General features: G+C 41.4%; 1 protein-coding gene across 4 annotated transcripts in view; it reads left to right on the top strand.

Moving 5' to 3' along the window:
* The window catches only part of hfp (Poly(U)-binding-splicing factor hfp), a 525647-nt gene that overhangs the window by 242121 nt on the left and 261399 nt on the right, over positions 1 to 22127 (top strand). For all 4 annotated transcript variants that reach the window (XM_071679802.1, XM_071679803.1, XM_071679805.1 and 1 more), the window contains 2 exons: positions 1118 to 1278; positions 1425 to 1594. In XM_071679802.1, the coding sequence (XP_071535903.1) occupies positions 1118 to 1278; positions 1425 to 1594 (331 nt within the window). The remainder of the gene's footprint in view (positions 1 to 1117; positions 1279 to 1424; positions 1595 to 22127) is intronic.

Below are 22127 nucleotides of genomic sequence, written 5' to 3' on the forward strand. Positions count from 1 at the left end.
TAAACCTGATAGCCTTGCTTTTATGGAAATTTACCCATAACTTTTCCCTTTTATACACTCTCCCAGATTCAGACACAAATCTGTGTAGTTTCTGACTTGAATGTTACGCTAGTGCCTTGTCATCAGCAAGCAAGAACTTAACTTACCTCCTAAACATCTGAACCTGGGCTAGTTTGTGGATCTACCCATTTTCCCAAAACCATCACATTTACTTCCTCCACCACTCCATTACAAAACAATGAACATCTGTTGTGATAACACAAACTCTTGCTGCTGATCCACCTTCACCTGGAACTGTTTATTGTCCTTTATTCTTACTTATGCCTCACTATATTGATATGAACTCCTTTCTTTTTCTAATAGCTTTCCATCCACACCATCTTTTTGTAACACCTTCCACAGTGCATATCTGTCAGTCTTATCATGTGTTTCACCAGATCCTGAAATGGCACATACAAATCCTGGTTATTTGAGTATTTTTCACACAGTTTCTTCAAAGAAAACACCTGTTCCACATATCCTCTACCACCCTTGAAATACACATTGTTTCTGCCCAGTCTGATGCTTTGTGAAAAATACATCCCTCTACATTTCCACTCTCTCATGCAACTTACCTGTTACTCTCAATAAGCTTATACCTCTTTAATTTGGACATTCAATTTTATTCCCTTTGCCTGTATGCTTAGGCACAAAGCATGCATTCCTCTAGTCTTCAGGCACATCACCATGATCTCTTCATACATTGGAAATCCCAACTAACTAGGCAGCAACACAGCCATCCACTTTTTTAAGAAAATGAATTGCAATACCATCCACCCTAGCAACTTTGTCACATTTCATCTTATGCAAGGCTTTCACTACTTTTTATCTTTTCATCCTACCATTTGCCATGACTCATAGTTTGCATACATCTGACCCAAACATCCCACCTCTCCTACCTTATCATCAAACACATTTAGCAGTCTTTTAAAGTGCTCACTCCATCCATCTCCTCCCTTGAAAATGTTTACTGGAAATTTCTGCTCCTTGTAACAAACATCATAAACAACCTTGAATGCACTTGTTTTACTGATTTAAAAAATTCAGAGTTTCTTTATCAATATTGGTATATCACCAGGTCCTGGAGCTAAGAAAGATGATATGGTTCATCTACTTGGCCAGAGCCTTCCTCGCCTCTCCTCCGATCAGAAGGATACAGTGGCTCGGGCAAAAAAATATGCCATGGAACAATCCATCCGCCTAGTTCTCATGAAGCAGACTTTAGCACATCAGCAGCAGGTAAGATTTTAATTTGTGATGTTTGATGTCACTTGAAGTATATTTTATTGTATGGTTGTAAGATAAATCTTCTAAGTGTTCTCAGAGATAATTATAGATAACAGTTTTAAAAATACATTAATCCTTGTTTTCTTTTTTTCCCTTAGCAAGCCAAGTCCTTACAGCGGCATCAAGCATTAGTTCTGATGTGCCGTGTATATGTTGGGAGCATCAGCTTTGAGCTTAAAGAAGACACAATTCGACAGGCCTTTGTTCCCTTTGGTCCTATCAAATCCATAAATATGTCTTGGGATCCTGTCACACAGAAGCATAAAGGGTAAGCTTTGAGTAATTACCTATAGGTAATTATTTGTTTGTACCAAATAGGAAGGGAGTTTTACACTCATGTGACCCATCTCTTGACTGTTTACCAGTTTCTGTTGTTGTATATCATTTTGAATTTCTGTATGCTTTCCAAATTTACCATGTTCTTCTTCAGTTTGTTCCATTTGTCCACTATTATGGAACTATTAAAGTACTTCTTCACATCTTTTTTAGTGTTTCTTGCTAACTGTTGGCTGCCCATGTCAGCAGTCTGGTTTAAAAACTGAAGGATTTAAAAACTGAAGGGTTGTGATCAGGTCACCCCTCACTCATCTCTCCTCCATAGTGGGCAGATTTAAGGCTTCTAGCTTTTTCCTATAACGTAACCCTTATTATTTTAATACCATCTTTGTTACCTTCTTTTTGACTTATTCTGTTTGCTCTTTGTGCTTCTTTAGGTTTTTATTATTTATTTTGCTTTGTCACTGTCTCCCAAGTTAGCGAGGTAGTACAAGGAAACAGACGAAAGAATGGCCCAACCCACCCACATACACATGTATATACATACATGTCCACACACGTAAATATACATACCTATACATCCCAATGTATTTTTTTTTTTTTTTTTGCTTTGTCGCTGTCTCCCACATTTGCGAGGTAGCGCAAGGAAACAGACGAAAGAAATGGCCCAAGCCACCCCCATACACATGTATATACATACGTCCACACATGCAAATATACATACCTACACAGCTTTCCATGGTTTACCCCAGACGCTTCACATCCCTGATTCAATCCACTGACAGCACGTCAACCCCGGTATACCACATCGATCCAATTTACTCTATTCTTTGCCCTCCTTTCACCCTCCTGCATGTTCAGGCCCCGATCACACAAAATCTTTTTCACTCCATCTTTCCACCTCCAATTTGGTCTCCCACTTCTCTTCGTTCCCTCCACCTCCGACACATATATCCTCTTGGTCAATCTTTCCTCACTCATTCTCTCCATGTGCCCAAACCATTTCAAAACACCTTTTTCTGCTCTCTCAACCACGCTCTTTTTATTTCCACACATCTCTTACCCTTACGTTCCTTACTCGATCAAACCACCTCACACCACACATTGTCCTCAAACATCTCATTTCCAGCACATCCACCCTCCTGCGCACAACTCTATCCATAGCCCATGCCTCGCAACCATACAACATTGTTGGAACCACTATTCCTTCAAACATACCCATTTTTGCTTTCGGAGATAATGTTCTTGACTTCCACACATTCTTCAAGGCCCCCAGAATTTTCGCCCCCTCCCCCACCCTATGATCCACTTCCACTTCCATGGTTCCATCCGCTGCCAGATCCACTCCCAGATATCTAAAACACTTTACTTCCTCCAGTTTTTCTCCACTCAAACTTACCTCCCAATTGACTTGACCCTCAACCCTACTGTACCTAATAACCTTGCTCTTATTCACATTTACTCTTAACTTTCTTCTTTCACACACTTTACCAAACTCAGTCACCAGCTTCTGCAGTTTCTCACATGAATCAGCCACCAGCGCTGTATCATCAGCGAACAACAACTGACTCACTTCCCAAGCTCTCTCATCCCCAACATACTTCATACTTGCCCCTCTTTCCAAAACTCTTGCATTCACCTCCCTAACAACCCCATCCATAAACAAATTAAACATCCTTGGAGACATCACACAGCCCTGCCGCAAACCTACATTCACTGAAAACCAATCACTTTCCTCTCTTCCTACACGTGCACATGCCTTACATCCTCGATAAAAATGTTTCACTGCTTCTAACAACTTGCCTCCCACACCATATATTCTTAATACCTTCCACAGAGCATCTCTATCAACTCTATCATATGCCTTCTCCAGATCCATAAATGCTACATACAAATCCATTTGCTTTTCTAAGTATTTCTCACATACATTCTTCAAAGCAAACACCTGATCCACACATCCTCTACCACTTCTGAAACCACACTGCTCTTCCCCAATCAGATGCTCTGTACATGCCTTCACCCTCTCAATCAATACCCTCCCATATAATTTCCCAGGAATACTCAACAAACTTATACCTCTGTAATGCGAGCACTCACTCTTATCCCCTTTGCCTTTGTATAATGGCACTATGCACGTATTCCGCCAATCCTCAGGCACCTCACCATGAGTCATACATACATTAAATAACCTTACCAACCAGTCAATGATACAGTCACCCCCTTTTTTAATAAATTCCACTGCAATACCATCCAAACCTGCTGCCTTGCCGGCTTTCATCTTCCGCAAAGCTTTTACTACCTCTTCTCTGTTTACCAAATCATTTTCAATAACCCTCTCACTTTGCACACCACCTCGACCAAAACACCCTATATCTGCCACTCTATCATCAAACACATTCAACAAACCTTCAAAATACTCACTCCATCTCCTTCTCACATCACCACTACTTGTTATCACCTCCCCATTTGCGCCCTTCACTGAAGTTCCCATTTGCTCCCTTGTCTTACGCACTTTATTTACCTCCTTCCAGAACATCTTTTTATTCTCCCTAAAATTTAATGATACTCTCTCACCCCAACTCTCATTTGCCCTCTTTTTCACCTCTTCCACCTTTCTCTTGACCTCCTGTCTCTTTCTTTTATACATCTCCCACTCAATTGCATTTTCTCCCTGCAAAAATCGTTCAAATACCTCTCTCTTCTCTTTCACTAATAATCTTACCTCTTCATCCCTCCACTCACTACCCTTTCTAATCAACCCACCTCCCACTCTTCTCATGCCACAAGCATCTTTTGCGCAATCCATCACTGATTCCCTAAATACATGCCATTCCTCCCCCACTCCCCTTACTTCCATTGTTCTCACCTTTTTCCATTCTGTACTCAGTCTCTCCTGGTACTTCCTCACACAAGTCTCCTTCCCAAGCTCACTTACTCTCACCACCCTCTTCACCCCAACATTCACTCTTCTTTTCTGAAAATATATATATATATATATATATATATGAGGTCACCTTCACCACGGGATACATACCGTCGATCACCATCCCCAGCAGAAGACAGAAGATACTACACCTACTGAGGGTTTGGACACGCATATGATTTAGAGATTCTGTAGGCTACATAGAGGATAATTTCGTGTTCAGCATCTGACCATCTACAACTTAGTTTATTATACACATAGGTATTATTTATATAATGTATTGTTTAATTTAGTTTGAAATTACTGTGTTGTTTAAGAGTACAAAATAGATCTTTGTACCATGTACCAGTCTTGAGATTTTGATATCCATGTAAATATACTAAAAAAAAAATGTTATTGGAAAGAAATAGGATGATGGTGAGGCTACCAATAACACAATAACAGGTACTGTGATACAGAAGAAATGCTCTGCACTTGTGCTACACGTGAGACATGGATCGAGTTCAGCATTCAGGCAGATTTATAGTTCACTTGGGTGTGCATAGAGCTGGTCTGTATGGTCCTGGAAAATATCCTTCTTGCTGTAAGGATGCCACCCCACAAATGTGGGAAATTGTGTGTATATATATATATATATATATATATATATATATATATATATATATATATATGGGAGTGGGGGGCTGGAAATCCTCCCCTCTCATTTTTTTTTAAATTTTCCAAAAGAAAGAACAGAGAAGGGGGCCATATGAGGATATTCCCTCAAAGGCCCAGTCCTCTGTTCTTAACGCTACCTCGCTAATGCGGGAAATGGCGAATAGTATGAAAAAAAAAAAAAAAAAAAAAATATATATATATATATATATATATATATATATATATTTTTTTTTTTTTTTTTATACTTTGTCGCCGTCTCCCGCGCTTGCGAGGTAGCGCAAGGAAACAGACGAAAGAAATGGCCCAACCCCCCCCCATACACATGTATATACATACGTCCACACACGCAAATATACATACCTACACAGCTTTCCATGGTTTACCCCAGACGCTTCACATGCCTTGATTCAATCCACTGACAGCACGTCAACCACGGTATACCACATCGCTCCAATTCACTCTATTCCTTGCCCTCCTTTCACCCTCCTGCATGTTCAGGCCCCGATCACACAAAATCTTTTTCACTCCATCTTTCCACCTCCAATTTGGTCTCCCTCTTCTCCTTGCTCCCTCCACCTCCGACACATATATCCTCTTGGTCAATCTTTCCGCACTCATCCTCTCCATGTGCCCAAACCACTTCAAAACACCCTCTTCTGCTCTCTCAACCACGCTCTTTTTATTTCCACACATCTCTCTTACCCTTACGTTACTCACTCGATCAAACCACCTCACACCACACATTGTCCTCAAACATCTCATTTCCAGCACATCCATCCTCCTGCGCACAACTCTATCCATAGCCCACGCCTCGCAACCATACAACATTGTTGGAACCACTATTCCTTCAAACATACCCATTTTTGCTTTCCGAGATAATGTTCTCGACTTCCACACAATCTTCAAGGCCCCCAGAATTTTCGCCCCCTCCCCCACCCTATGATCCACTTCCGCTTCCATGGTTCCACCCGCTGCCAGATCCACTCCCAGATATCTAAAACACTTCACTTCCTCCAGTTTTTCTCCATTCAAACTCACCTCCCAATTGACTTGACCCTCAACCCTACTGTACCTAATAACCTTGCTCTTATTCACATTTACTCTTAACTTTCTTCTTCCACACACTTTACCAAACTCAGTCACCAGCTTCTGCAGTTTCTCACATGAATCAGCCACCATCGCTGTATCATCAGCGAACAACAACTGACTCACTTCCTAAGCTCTCTCATCCCCAACAGACTTCATACTTGCCCCTCTTTCCAAAACTCTTGCATTTACCTCCCTAACAACCCCATCCATAAACAAATTAAACAACCATGGAGACATCACACACCCCTGCCGCAAACCTACATTCACTGAGAACCAATCACTTTCCTCTCTTCCTACACGTACACATGCCTTACATCCTCGATAAAAACTTTTCACTGCTTCTAACAACTTTCCTCCCACACCATATATTCTTAATACCTTCCACAGAGCATCTCTATCAACTCTATCATATGCCTTCTCCAGATCCATAAATGCTACATACAAATCCATTTGCTTTTCTAAGTATTTCTCACATACATTCTTCAAAGCAAACACCTGATCCACACATCCTCTACCACTTCTGAAACCACACTGCTCTTCCCCAATCTGATGCTCTGTACATGCCTTCACCCTCTCAATCAATACCCTCCCATATAATTTACCAGGAATACTCAACAAACTTATACCTCTGTAATTTGAGCACTCACTCTTATCCCCTTTGCATTTGTAGAATGGCACTATGAGGAGATGTATAAAAGAAAGAGACAGGAGGTCAAGAGAAAGGTGCAAGAGGTGAAAAAAAGGGCAAATGAGAGTTGGGGTGAGAGAGTATCATTAAATTTTAGGGAGAATAAAAAGATGTTCTGGAAGGAGGTAGATAAAGTGCGTAAGACAAGGGAGCAAATGGGAACTTCAGTGAAGGGCGCAAATGGGGAGGTGATAACAAGTAGTGGTGATGTGAGAAGGAGATGGAGTGAGTATTTTGAAGGTTTGTTGAATGTGTTTGATGATAGAGTGGCAGATATAGGGTGTTTTGGTCGAGGTGGTGTGCAGAGTGAGAGGGTTAGGGAAAATGATTTGGTAAACTGAGAAGAGGTAGTGAAAGCTTTGCGGAAGATGAAAGTTGGCAAGGCAGCAGGTTTGGATGGTATTGCAGTGGAATTTATTAAAAAAGGGGGTGACTGTATTGTTGACTGGTTGGTAAGGTTATTTAATGTATGTATGACTCATGGTCAATTAACACGTAATCCAATAACGCTCTCTGGCCATCTCTCCTACTTACATAAGTATACTTATGTATATCTCGCTTTTTAAACCAGGTATTCCCCATCATCAGTCCTTTTTCAGCACATAAATCTACAAGCTCTTCACCATTTCCATTTACAACACTGAACACCCCATGCATACCAATTATTCCCTCAACTGCCACATTACTCACCTTTGCATTCAAATCACCCATCACTATAACCCGGTCTCGTGCATCAAAACCGCTAACACACTCATTTAGCTGCTCCCAAAACACTTGCCTCTCATGATCTTTCTTCTCATGCCCAGGTGCATATGCACCAATAATCACCCACCTCTCTCCATCAACTTTCAATTTTACCCATATTAATCGAGAATTTACTTTCTTACATTCTATCACATACTCCCACAACTCCTGTTTCAGGAGTATTGCTACTCCTTCCCTTGCTCTTGTCCTCTCACTAACCCCTGACTTCACTCCCCAGACATTTCCAAACCACTCTTCCCCTTTACCCTTGAGCTTCGTTTCACTCAGAGCCAAAACATCCAGGTTCCTTTCCTCAAACATACTACCTATCTCTCCTTTTTTCACATCTTGGTTACATCCACACACATTTAGGCACCCCACTCTGAGCCTTCGATGGAACCATGGAAGCGGAAGTGGATCATAGGGTGGGGGAGGGGGCGAAAATTTTGGGAGCCTTGAAAAATGTGTGGAAGTCGAGAACATTATCTCGGAAAGCAAAAATGGGTATGTTTGAGGGAATAGTGGTTCCAACAATGCTGTATGGTTGCGAGGCGTGGGCTATGGATAGAGATGTGCGCAGGAGGATGGATGTGCTGGAAATGAGATGTTTGAGGACAATGTGTGGTGTGAGGTGGTTTGAGCGAGTAAGTAACGTAAGGGTAAGAGAGATGTGTGGAAATAAAAAGAGCGTGGTTGAGAGAGCAGAAGAGGGTGTTTTGAAATGGTTTGGGCACATGGAGAGAATGGGTGAGGAGAGATTGACCAAGAGGATATATGTGTCGGAGGTGGAGGGAACGAGGAGAAGAGGGAGACCAAATTGGAGGTGGAAAGATGGAGTGAAAAAGATTTTGTATGATCGGGGCCTGAACATGCAGGAGGGTGAAAGGAGGGCAAGAAATAGAGTGAATTGGAGTCATGTGGTATACAGGGGTTGACGTGCTGTCAGTGGATTGAAGCAAGGCATGTGAAGCGTCTGGGGTAAACCATGGAAAGCTGTGTAGGTATGTATATTTGCGTGTGTGGACGTGTGTATGTACATGTGTATGGGGGGGGGGGGGGTTGGGCCATTTCTTTCGTCTGTTTCCTTGCGCTACCTCGCAAACGCGGGAGACAGCGACAAAGGAAAAAAAAAAAAAATGACTCATGGTGAGGTGCCCGAGGATTGGCGGAATGCGTGCATAGTGCCATTGTACAAAGGCAAAGGGGATAAGAGTGAATGCTCAAATTACAGAGGTATAAGTTTGTTGAGTATTCCTGGTAAATTATATGGGAGGGTATTGATTGAGAGGGTGAAGGCATGTACAGAGCATCAGATTGGGGAAGAGCAGTGTGGTTTCAGAAGTGGTAGAGGATGTGTGGATCAGGTATTTGATTTGAAGAATGTATGTGAGAAATACTTAGAAAAGCAAATGGATTTGTATGTAGCATTTATGGATCTGGAGAAGGCATATGATAGAGTTGATAGAGATGCTCTGTGGAAGGTATTAAGAATATATGGTGTGGGAGGAAAGTTGTTAGAAGCAGTGAAAAGTTTTTATCGAGGATGTAAGGCATGTGTACGTGTAGGAAGAGAGGAAAGTGATTGGTTCTCAGTGAATGTAGGTTTGCGGCAGGGGTGTGTGATGTCTCCATGGTTGTTTAATTTGTTTATGGATTGGGTTGTTAGGGAGGTAAATGCAAGAGTTTTGGAAAGAGGGGCAAGTGTGAAGTCTGTTGGGGATGAGAGAGCTTGGGAAGTGAGTCAGTTGTTGTTCGCTGATGATACAGCGCTGGTGGCTGATTCATGTGAGAAACTGCAGAAGCTGGTGACTGAGTTTGGTAAAGTGTGTGGAAGAAGAAAGTTAAGAGTAAATGTGAATAAGAGCAAGGTTATTAGGTACAGTAGGGTTGAGGGTCAAGTCAATTGGGAGGTGAGTTTGAATGGAGAAAAACTGGAGGAAGTGAAGTGTTTTAGATATCTGGGAGTGGATCTGGCAGTGGATGGAACCATGGAAGCGGAAGTGGATCATAGGGTGGGGGAGGGGGCGAAAATTCTGGGGGCCTTGAAGAATGTGTGGAAGTCGTGAACATTATCTCGGAAAGCAAAAATGGGTATGTTTGAAGGAATAGTGGCTCCAACAATGTTGTATGGTTGCGAGGCGTGGGCTATGGATTGAGTTGTGCGCAGGAGGATGGATGTGCTGGAAATGAGATGTTTGAGGACAATGTGTGGTGTGAGGTGGTTTGATCGAATGAGTAACGTAAGGGTAAGAGAGATGTGTGGAAATAAAAAGAGCGTGGTTGAGAGAGCAGAGGAGGGTGTTTTGAAGTGGTTTGGGCACATGGAGAGAATGAGTGAGGAAAGATTGACCAAGAGGATATATGTGTCGGAGGTGGATGGAACGAGGAGAAGAGGGAGACCAAATTGGAGGTGGAAAGATGGAGTGAAAAAGATTTTGTGTGATCGGGGCCTGAGCATGCAGGAGGGTGAAAGGAGGGCAAGGAATAGAGTGAATTGGAGCGATGTGGTATACCGGGGTTGACGTGCTGTCAGTGGATTGAATCAAGGCATGTGAAGCGTCTGGGGTAAACCATGGAAAGCTGTGTAGGTATGTATATTTGCGTGTGTGGACGTATGTATATACATGTGTATGGGGGGGGTTGGGCCATTTCTTTCGTCTGTTTCCTTGCACTACCTCGCAAATGCGGGAGACAGCGACAAAGCAAAAAAAAAAAAAAAAATTTTCTTTTAAATGAAAAAAGAATAAAAAAAATTTTGATTACAGAAATAATAAATTAAACAACCATGGAGACATCACACACCCCTGCTGCAAACCTACATTCACTGAGAACCAATCACTTTCCTCTCTTCCTACAAGTACACATGCCTTACATCCTCGATAAAAACTGTTTCACTGCTTCTAACAACTTGCCTCCCACACCATATATTCTTAAAACCTTCCACAGAGCATCTCTACCAACTCTATCATATGCCTTCTCGAGATCCATAAATGCTACATACAAATCCATTTGCTTTTCTAAGTATTTCTCACATACATTCCTCATAGCAAACACCTGATCCACACATCCTCTACCACTTCTGAAACCACACTGCTCTTCCCCAGTCTGATGCTCTGTACATGCCTTCACCCTCTCAGTCAAGACCCTCCCATATAAGTTCCCAGGAATACTCAACAAACTTATACCTCTGTAATTTGAGCACTCACTCTTATCCCCTTTGCCTTTGTACAATGGCACTATGCACGCATTCCGCCAGTCCTCAGGCACCTCACCATGAATCATACATACATTAAATAACCTTACCAACCAGTCAACAATACAGTCACCCCCTTTTTTTAATAAATTCCACTGCAATACCATCCAAACCTACTGCGTTGCCAGCTTTCATCTTCCGCAAAGCTTTTACTACCTCTTCTCTGTTTACCAAATCATTTTCCGTAACCCTCTCACTTTGCACACCACCTCGACCAAAACACCCTATATCTGCCATTCTATCCTCAAACACATTCAACAAACCTTCAAAGTACTCACTCCATCTCCTTCTCACATCACCACTACTTGTTATCACCTCCCCATTAGCCCCCTTCACTGAAGTTCCCATTTGCTCCCTTGTCTTACGCACTTTATTTACCTCCTTCCAGAACATCTTTTTATTCTCCCTAAAATTTAATGATACTCTCTAACCCCAACTCGCATTTGCCCTCTTTTTCACCTCTCACACCTTTCTCTTGACCTCCTGCCTCTTTCTTTTATACATCTCCCACTCATTTGCATTTTTTCCCTGCAAAAATCGTCCAAGTGCCTCTCTCTTCTCTTTCACTAATAATCTTACTTCCTCTTCCCACCACTCACTACCCTTTCTAATCAACCCACCTCCCACTCTTCTCATACCACAAGCATCTTTTGCGCAAGCCATCACTGCTTCCCTAAATACATCCCATTCCTTCCCACTCCCCTTACCTCATTTGTTGTCACCTTTTTCCATTCTGTACTCAGTTTCTCCTGGTACTTCCTCACACAAGTCTCCTTCCCAAGCTCACTTACTCTCACCACCCTCTTCACCCCAACATTCTCTCTTCTTTTCTGAAAACCCATACAAATCTTCACCTTCGCCTCCACAAGATAATGATCAGACATCCCTCTAGTTGCACCTCTCAGCACATTAAGATCCAAAAGTCTCTCTTTCGCGTGCCTGTCAATTAACACGTAAGCCAATAATGCTCTCTGGCCATCTCTCCTACTTACATATGTATACTTATGTATATCTCGCTTTTTAAACCAGGTATTCCCAATCACCAGTCTTTTTTCAGCACATAAATCTACAAGCTCTTCACCATTTCCATTTACAACACTGAACACCCCATGTATACCAATTATTCCCTCAACTGCCACATTACTCACCTTTGCATTCAAAGGTTGTTAGGTAGGTGAATGCAAGAGTTTTGGAAAGAGGTGCAAGTATGAAGTCTGTTGGGGATGAGAGAGCTTGGGAAGTGAGTCAGTTGTTGTTCGCTGATGATATAGCGCTGGTGGCTGATTCATGTGAGACACTGCAGAAGCTGGTGACTGAGCTTGGTAAAGTGTGTGAAAGAAGAAAGTTAAGAGTAAATGTGAATAAGAGCAAGTTTATTAGGTACAGTAGGGTTGAGGGTCAAGTCAATTGGGAGGTAAGTTTGAATGGAGAAAAACTGGAGGAAGTTAAGTGTTTTAGATTTCTGGGAGTGGATCTGGCAGCGGATGGAACCATGGAAGCAGAAGTGAATCATAGGGTGGGGGAGGGGGCGAAAATCCTGGGGGCCTTGAAGAATGTTTGGAAGTCGAGAACATTATCTCGGAAAGCAAAAATGGGTATGTTTGAAGGAATAGTGGTTCCAACAATGTAGTATGGTTGCGAGGTGTGGGCTATGGATAGAGTTGTGCGCAGGAGGGTGGATGTGCTGGAAATGAGATGTTTGAGGACAATATGTGCTGTGAGGTGGTTTGATCGAGTAAGTAATGTAAGGGTAAGAGAGATGTGTGGAAATAAAAAGAGCGTGGTTGAGAGAGCAGAAGAGGGTGTTTTGAAATGGTTTGGGCACATGGAGAGAATGAGTGAGGAAAGATTGACCAAGACGATATATGTGTCGGAGGTGGAGGGAACGAGTAGAAGTGGGAGGCCAAATTGGAGGTGGAAAGATGGAGTGAAAAAGATTTTGTGTGATCGGGGCCTGAACATGCAGGAGGGTGAAAGGCGGGCAAGGAATAGAGTGAATTGGATCGATGTGGTATAACAAGGTCGACGTGCTGTCAGTGGATTGAATCAGGGCATGTGAAGTGTCTGGGGTAAACCATGGAAAGTTGTGTGGGGCCTGGATGTGGGAAGGGAGCTGTGGTTTTGGGCATTATTGCATGACAGCTAGAGACTGAGTGTGAATGAATGGGTCCTTTGTTTTTTCCTAGTGCTACCTCGCACACATGATGGGGGAGGGGGATGTTATTCCATGTGTGGCGAGTTGGCAATGGGAATGAATAAAGGCAGACAGTGTGAATTGTGTGCATGTGTATATATGTATGTATCTGTGTGTGTATATATATATGTGTACATTGAGGTGTATGGGTATGTATATTTGCATGTGTAGACGTGTATGTATATACATGTGTATGGGGGTGGGTTGGGCCATTTCTTTTGTCTGTTTCCTTGCGCTACCTCGCAAACATGGGAGACAGTGACAAAGCAAAATGAATAAATAAGTAGAAATAATAAAAACTATATACATTTCTTTCTTTCATACATGATCGCCTTTTTCTGCATTAACAAAGTAGCACAAGGAACAGATGAAGAAAGTCCACATCTGCTTACATACAGTTTTCCAGCTGTCATTTCTATTGCTCCAAAACCACAGATTCCAATCCACATCCAGACACCACGGACCTTTCCATGGTTTACCCCAGATGCATCACTTGCTCTGGTTCAATCCATTGACAGTATGTCGAACCCAGAATACCATGTTGTTCCAGTTTACTCTATCCCATGCATGTCTTTCACCCTCCTTCATGCTGAAGCTCTGATTGCTCAAGATCTTTTCACTCCAGCCTTCCATCACCAGTTTGGTCTCCCCGTTCTTCTCATGCCATCCACTTCTGACACGTTTCCTCTTTCTCAACCATTTCTCACTTATTCTCTCCATGTGTTCAAGCCATTTCAGCACATGCTTTGCTGGTCTCTCAACCACACACTCTTTATTACCACAGGTCTCTTACACTTTTATACCTTACTTGCCACACATTGACCTTAAACATATCATTTCCAGCATGTCCACCCTCTTCCACACAACCCTATCTATAACCAGTGCCTCGCATCCATATGATATTGTTAGGACTACTATTCCTTCAAACATACCTATTTTTGACTTTCCAGATAACTTTCTGTACATTCTTCATCTCTCCCAAATCCTTTGCCCTCTCCCCCACAATATGACCCATTTCTGCTTCCATAGTTCCATTTGTTGCCATTTCCACTCTCATATATCCAAAACATTTCACTTCCTCCAGTTTTTCTCCATTCAAACTTATGCCCCAACTAACTTGTCCCTCAACCATGCTGAATGTGATAACTGTGCTTTTATTCATATTGCCTCCAACTTTCACTTTTCACACACTTTTCCAAACTCAGCCACCAGCTTCTACAGTTTCTCATTTGAATCAGCCACCAGTGCCATATCATCAGCAAACAATGACTGACACTTCCCATCCCCTTTCATCCCCAACAGACTACATACCCACCCCTCATTCCAGGACTCCTGCATTTACCTCCCTCACTGCCCCATCCATAAACAAATGAAACAATATGTTGACATCTCACACCCCTGCAGTAGACCAGGCTTCACTTGGAACCATTCACTCTCCTTTCTTCCTACTTTTACACAAGCCCTACACTCTTAATAAAAAGTCTTCACTGCTTCTAGCGGCTTACCTCCCACAGTATTTTCTTCCCCAAAGCATCTCTGCTAACCCAATCATATACCTTCTCCTGATACATAAATGCTACATATAAATCCATCTGTGTGTCAAAATCAGGGGTCGGGAACCTCTTTGCCTCTGTGTGCCAGATCACATATAAATGAGGGGATGGTGGGCCAGATGAATATCATAAAATTGCTTGAAATATGGGAATTATCTGTTTGAATACATCTAGTTATATTTTGCCTCATTTCATTGAATAATGCATGCTAGAAAATCATTTTTGCTAAAGCAAGATTGCCAATTAGTAATTAAAGAACTCAATCTAGTTGCAAATTATTTCAGTCAAGACATCTCTTGAATCTATTAAAAAGACACAAAGAATCTTTAAAACGTAAAAACATATGAAAATGATGCATTGAATATTCAGGTGATGAATTAAGTATGATAAAAAGAAAATCAGCCAATTCTAATGCTAACAGTAGATGAATCTATGTGAAACTTGATGTTGTTTGGTGCTTGAAAGCTTCTGAATATTTGGTGTCAGACTTGTTGATGCCAAGAGCAAGACATTATCCAGATGGGCAATAATCAATCTTGTTCTCAAACAGTTCTTGGTGTGTTTCATTTTTGAAAATGATTGCTCACACAGGTAAGTGCTGCCAATCAATGATGCCATCTTTTTTGCATGGGCCACTAAGTTAGGATACTTTCCACTTGGAGAATATATTTTCTGTAGAAGTCAAACACTGACACATCTTCAGATTGAAATTTCGATCTCAATATGTCATCACACTTTATCTCTAATCAATTCCATTTCAAAAATTTCTGATGCGCTGTCCAATTCCTCATCAAGTTTAGTAGCAAACAGTGTGAACTCATTTACATGCAAGTGAAAATCAGCAGAATGAGAAGAAAACTTGTCTCAGTTCTTGGACAGTATTCACAAAAATGTCTAGATCTTGTGCTTTACTTTTTGAAAAGTGGGGAAAATGTGCCCAGTTTCATTTTGAAGGGGGTATTCCCACAATTGCAGTTTTCTTTCAGAGGTCACGATATGACCATACCATACATCTCAGTTATCAGCTGATATTTTTCCTTGAAGTTGTAGATTCAAGTTATTCAAATGAGATGCAGTGTTCACAAGAAATGCCATAGTAGCAAGCCAATCAGGATCATGAAAATGTGAAGCATCCTCATTTTTGCTTTCAAGGAATATTGCCACATCTCCATGCAGTGCAAATACTCTTTCCAGCATTGACCCTCAGCTAAGCCAGCGTACATTGCAGAAATAAGCCAGGTCCCCATATTCTGCTTCCATATCTAGCAAAAACTGCTGAAACTGGTTATGATTCAGTCCATGAGATATGATCAGATTCACTGCCTTAACAACAATGTCTATAACATCCTTTTTATTTCAAAGACTTGGCATATAATTCCTTCTTGATGGAGAATGCAATGAATTTAACCAGTTTCTATGCAATTTCAAGGTTTTTTATTTGTCCTTGCAGCAATTTGATGATGCTTTTTTTTTTTCACCAATGCTAGTGCCCCATCAGTTGTGATGCCAATTGACTTCTACTCATTGTTTTATTTCCGACATCAATTTCAACAAGGCTCCAAAAATGTCTGCTCCAATAACTATGTGCATAGGAAGCAATTGAATAAACTATTCAAAGAATTGAAAAGTTGAGGTCAATCCTCACACAAACACTACAAGTTGAGCAGTGTCTCTTAAGTCTGTGCTCTCATCAAGCACAATTGAAAAAAATTTCAATTCGTTGCAGACATCCCTGAAACAACTTTTAACATCTGCTGACATTTCTTCAACTTGCTGTGTGGCTATTCTTCCAGACAGGCTGATAGATGTGGATAAAGAATTTGTTTTCAGGGCAAAAGATATCCACCACTGCCAATAAACATTCTTTAACAAACTCTCCATCTGTAGAAGGCTTCATCTTTTCTGCAGTACATTTTGTTACTTCGTAGCTGGCACAAATATTTCCTTCATTTTCACTGCTTTTCTTGGCAAAAAAAGATGTTTTACAAAACTAACCTTTAGTTGCTCAAACTTCACCTTTCTTTGCTTGCCAAATAAACTTGTTAAGATTTCCACGATGGCAGGTCTCGTAATGTCTCCTGATATTTGCCATCTTCTTCACAGCAACATTTTCTAGGCAAATGAAACAAACTGGTTTCCCAGTGTGCTTGATGAAGAAGAAATCTAAGTGTCCAAGTGTCTTGAAAATGTTTACACTCAGCATCTGCCTTCCTGCATTTTGCATTAATTGCCACTGAAATTTTTTTCTTTGATTTTATTTTGAAACATGAGTTATTTGACAATAACCAGGAGAGACTGAGTACAGAATGGAAAAAGGTGAGAACAATGGAAGTAAGGGGAGTGGGGGAGGAATGGGATGTATTTAGGGAATCAGTGATGGATTGCGCAAAAGATGCTTGTGGCATGAGAAGAGTGGGAGGTGGGTTGATTAGAAAGGGTAGTGAGTGGTGGGATGAAGAAGTAAGAGTATTAGTGAAAGAGAAGAGAGAGGCATTTGGACGATTTTTGCAGGGAAAAAATGCAATTGAGTGGGAGATGTATAAAAGAAAGAGACAGGAGGTCAAGAGAAAGGTGCAAGAGGTGAAAAAGAGGGCAAATGAGAGTTGGGGTGAGAGAGTATCATTAAATTTTAGGGAGAATAAAAAGATGTTCTGGAAGGAGGTAAATAAAGTGCGTAAGACAAGGGAGCAAATGGGAACTTCGGTGAAGGGCGCAAGTGGGGAGGTGATAACAAGTAGTGGTGATGTGAGAAGGAGATGGAGTGAGTATTTTGAAGGTTTGTTGAATGTGTTTGATGATAGAGTGGCAGATATAGGGTGTTTTGGTCGAGGTGGTGTGCAAAGTGAGAGGGTTATTGAAAATGATTTGGTAAACAGAGAAGAGGTAGGGAAAGCTTTGCGGAAGATGAAAGCCGGCAAGGCAGCAGGTTTGGATGGTATTGCAGTGGAATTTATTAAAAAAGGGGGTGACTGTATTGTTGACTGGTTGGTAAGGTTATTTAATGTATGTATGACTCATGGTGAGGTGCCTGAGGATTGGCGGAATGCGTGCATAGTGCCTTTGTACAAAGGCAAAGGGGATAAGAGTGAGTGCTCAAATTACAGAGGTATAAGTTTGTTGAGTATTCCTGGTAAATTATATGGGAGGGTATTGATTGAGAGGGTGAAGGCATGTACAGAGCATCAGATTGGGGAAGAGCAGTGTGGTTTCAGAAGTGGTAGAGGATGTGTGGATCAGGTGTTTGCTTTGAAGAATGTATGTGAGAAATACTTAGAAAAGCAAATGGATTTGTATGTAGCATTTATGGATCTGGAGAAGGCATATGATAGAGTTGATAGAGATGCTCTGTGGAAGGTATTAAGAATATATGGTGTGGGAGGCAAGTTGTTAGAAGCAGTGAAAAGTTTTTATCGAGGATGTAAGGCATGTGTACGTGTAGGAAGAGAGGAAAGTGATTGGTTCTCAGTGAATGTAGGTTTGCAGCAGGGGTGTGTGATGTCTCCATGGTTGTTTAATTTGTTTATGGATGGGGTTGTTAGGGAGGTAAATGCAAGAGTTTTGGAAAGAGGGGCAAGTATGAAGTCTGTTGGGGATGAGAGAGCTTGGGAAGTGAGTCAGTTGTTGTTTGCTGATGATACAGCGCTGGTGGCTGATTCATGTGAGAAACTGCAGAAGCTGGTGACTGAGTTTGGAAAAGTGTGTGGAAGAAGAAAGTTAAGAGTAAATGTGAATAAGAGCAAGGTTATTAGGTACAGTAGGGTTGAGGGTCAAGTCAATTGGGAGGTGAGTTTGAATGGAGAAAAACTGGAGGAAGTGAAGTGTTTTAGATATCTGGGAGTGGATCTGGCAGCGGATGGAACCATGGAAGCAGAAGTGGATCATAGGGTGGGGGAGGGGGCGAAAATCCTGGGGGCCTTGAAGAATGTGTGGAAGTCGAGAACATTATCTCGGAAAGCAAAAATGGGTATGTTTGAAGGAATAGTGGTTCCAACAATGTTGTATGGTTGCGAGGCGTGGGCTATGGATAGAGTTGTGCGCAGGAGGATGGATGTGCTGGAAATGAGATGTTTGAGGACAATGTGTGGTGTGAGGTGGTTTGATCGAGTGAGTAACGTAAGGGTAAGAGAGATGTGTGGAAATAAAAAGAGCGTGGTTGAGAGAGCAGAAGAGGGTGTTTTGAAGTGGTTTGGGCAAATGGAGAGGATGAGTGAGGAAAGATTGACCAAGAGGATATATGTGTCGGAGGTGGAGGGAACAAGGAGAAGAGGGAGACCAAATTGGAGGTGGAAAGATGGAGTGAAAAAGATTTTGTGTGATCGGGGCCTGAGCATGCAGGAGGGTGAAAGGAGGGCAAGGAATAGAGTGAATTGGAGCGATGTGGTATACCGGGGTTGACGTGCTGTCAGTGGATTGAAGCAGGGCATGTGAAGCGTCTGGGGTAAACCATGGAAAGCTGTGTAGGTATGTATATTTGTTTGTGTGGACGTATGTATATACATGTGTATGGGGGGGGTTGGGCCATTTCTTTCGTCTGTTTCCTTGCGCTACCTCGCAAACGCGGGAGACAGTGACAAAGTATAATAAAAAAAAATATAATCATAGGTCATGTAATATATTTAGTGTGAAGGATCCTATCCCAAAGAAACTCTGTTTTCGTGTTGCTTACAAGTTTTCCTCTGGATTCTGTAGTTCCTGTTGGTGAAACCTGCTGACATTCCAACACGTGCTTGAGAGCATTTGTTGATGGATAGTTTTCACATTTTCAAACAGGTTTAGATTTTCAGAGCTTCAATCAAAATCATCCTAGCCATCTTCCCAAGGTTATGATGTTTTCTTTAATGAATTGAATAACATCCATCCCACCATGAAATTCAAGATTGAATAGGAAAAGGAAGGCAAACTGCCCTTTCTTGATGTATTGATGACTAGAGAACCTGATCATTTGTCCTTTAAGATCTACAGGAAGCCTACCAACTTTGAAAGCTTTCTTTTCTTTTCTTTCTTTCTTTCAGACTATTCGCCATTTCCCGCAATAGAGAGGTAGCGTTAAGAACAGAGGACTGGGCCTTTGAGGGAATATCCTCACCTGGCCCCCTTCTCTGTTCCTTCTTCTATATAAATGTCTGTAGTCATGTCTGTTTTTTAAGAGCACTGCAGATATGTGATCAGTTAGGCTTGGTAGACGAATGTAGTCATATAAGGCATATTTTTAGGCAGTTGTATTATCCCAAGTAATTTGTGAACAAAGCTTACTGGAAAGCTAGGAAGACATTCTATGCTTCTAGGAACAAAAATGTGACAAATGAGGATTGGTAGAAATGTTTAGTTTAGCCCTTTTCTCCTAACTTATCTCATGTAAGACATGTTCTAAAAACAATGCTTGTAATGTTTTCCAGTACAATAACAATATCAGTAAGACCTTAATAGATAGTAGGCCAATTCATGGAACAATTATGAGTGTTTGGCCGGACCGGAAAAACTGTAACTTAGAGATGTTATTATCACTGTCTTGCAGTACGTAGGGATGACCACAAAAATGCGATTGCTAAGCACTGTAGTGAAAAAAAAATCCTGTAGATTATGAGAATCCTGTTATTCTATAACCTTCTGATTATGCATGCAACATCATTGATTGTCTTAATTCCCAAAACTGAGAACTTTGATTTGTCCCCAGGAACCTTTAAAGCCCATCTTATAATTAACCAAATCATTATATGAGAATTGGCAAAACATGAAAACATAGAATGTTGTCCAAGACACACTCAGCTACCCAGGTTAGGCCCCTTAATCACTTTCTCTTTTATTGGTTACTTTCAGTCAGTTCATTGTGTTTTCTTTGCCAGTAGACACAGGATGGTGGTACTACATTGTGATGCTGAGATTTAGATAAATTTTGTTGAGTGCTGACACCTGATGAGGTGGATTGTCTCTGCAAAATATGTCATGCCACATGTATAGAAAAATTACATTTGTTTTTCATACTATTTGCCATTTCCCACATCAGTGAGGTAGTGCCAAGAACAGATCACTGAGCCTTTGAGGGAAATCCTCACTTGGCCCTCTTCTCTGTTCCTTCATCTGGAAAATTAAAAATGAGACGGGAGGATTTCCAGCCCCTCGCTCCCTCCCCTTTTATTTTCCTTCTATCCTCAGGAATAGATAAATTACATGTTAGATATGATTATATCAACTCCTACTGAAGTGTGATTTCACCTTCATATATATATTAATGTGGGGGGCTGGAAATCCTCCCCTCTCGTTTTTAATTTAAGAAAAGAAGGAACAGAGAAGGGGGCCAAGTGAGGATATTCCCTCAAAGGCTCAGTCCTCTGTTCTTAACGCTACCTCATTAACGTGGGAAATCGTGAATAGTATGAAAAACAATATATATATTGATATTATACTTAATTGCAGCTTCCCAGATCAGGAAGTTAGCACCAGAAAACAGATGAAGAATGGCTCATCCACTCGTATACACATTATTATTATTGTTATTTTATTATACTTAATTGCTGTTTCCTGTGACAGTGAAGTAGCATCAGAAAACAGACAAAGAATGGCCCATCCACTCTTGTATATTTATATATACATAAATGCCCATACATGCACATATACGTTACATATACATATCAACATATACATACACAGACACATACATATATGCACGTGTACATATTCATACTTGCTTGCCTTCATCCATTCTTGTAGCTACCCCACCCTGCAGGAAGCAGCATCGTTACGCCCCCGCTTGAGTGAGGTAGCACCAGGGAAACGGACAACAAAAGCCACATTCATTCACACTCAGTCTGTAGCTGTCTTGTGTAATGCACTGAAACACAGCTCCGTATCTACATCCAGGCCCCACAGACCTTTCCATGATTTACACCAGTTGCTTCACATGCCCTGGTTCAATCCATTGACAGCACGTTGACCCCGGTATACCACATCGTTCCAGTTCACTCTATTCCTTTCACACCTCTCACCCTCCTGTATGTTCAGACCCCAATCACTCAAAATCTTTTTCACTCCATCTTTCCACCTCCAGTTTGGTCTCCCACTTCTTGCCCCTCCACATCTGACACATATATTCTCTTTGTCAATCTTGCCTCACTCATTCTCTAGATAAGTCCAAACCATTTCAACACACCCTCTTCTGCTCTCTTAACCATTATCTTTTTATTTCCACACATCTGTCTTCCCCTTACATTACTTACTCGATCAAACCACCTCACATTACATATTGTCCTCAAACATCTCATTTCCAACAAATCCACCATCCTCTGTACAACCTTATCTGTAGCCCATGCCTTGCAACCATAAAACATTGTTGGAACTACTATTCCTTCAAACATACCCATTTTTGCTCTCCGAGCTAATGTTCTCTCCTTCCATGCATTCAAAACACTTCACTTCCTCCAGTTTTT

This window comes from Panulirus ornatus, chromosome 30 (assembly GCF_036320965.1).
Source record: "Panulirus ornatus isolate Po-2019 chromosome 30, ASM3632096v1, whole genome shotgun sequence".
Taxonomy (NCBI): domain Eukaryota; kingdom Metazoa; phylum Arthropoda; class Malacostraca; order Decapoda; family Palinuridae; genus Panulirus; species Panulirus ornatus.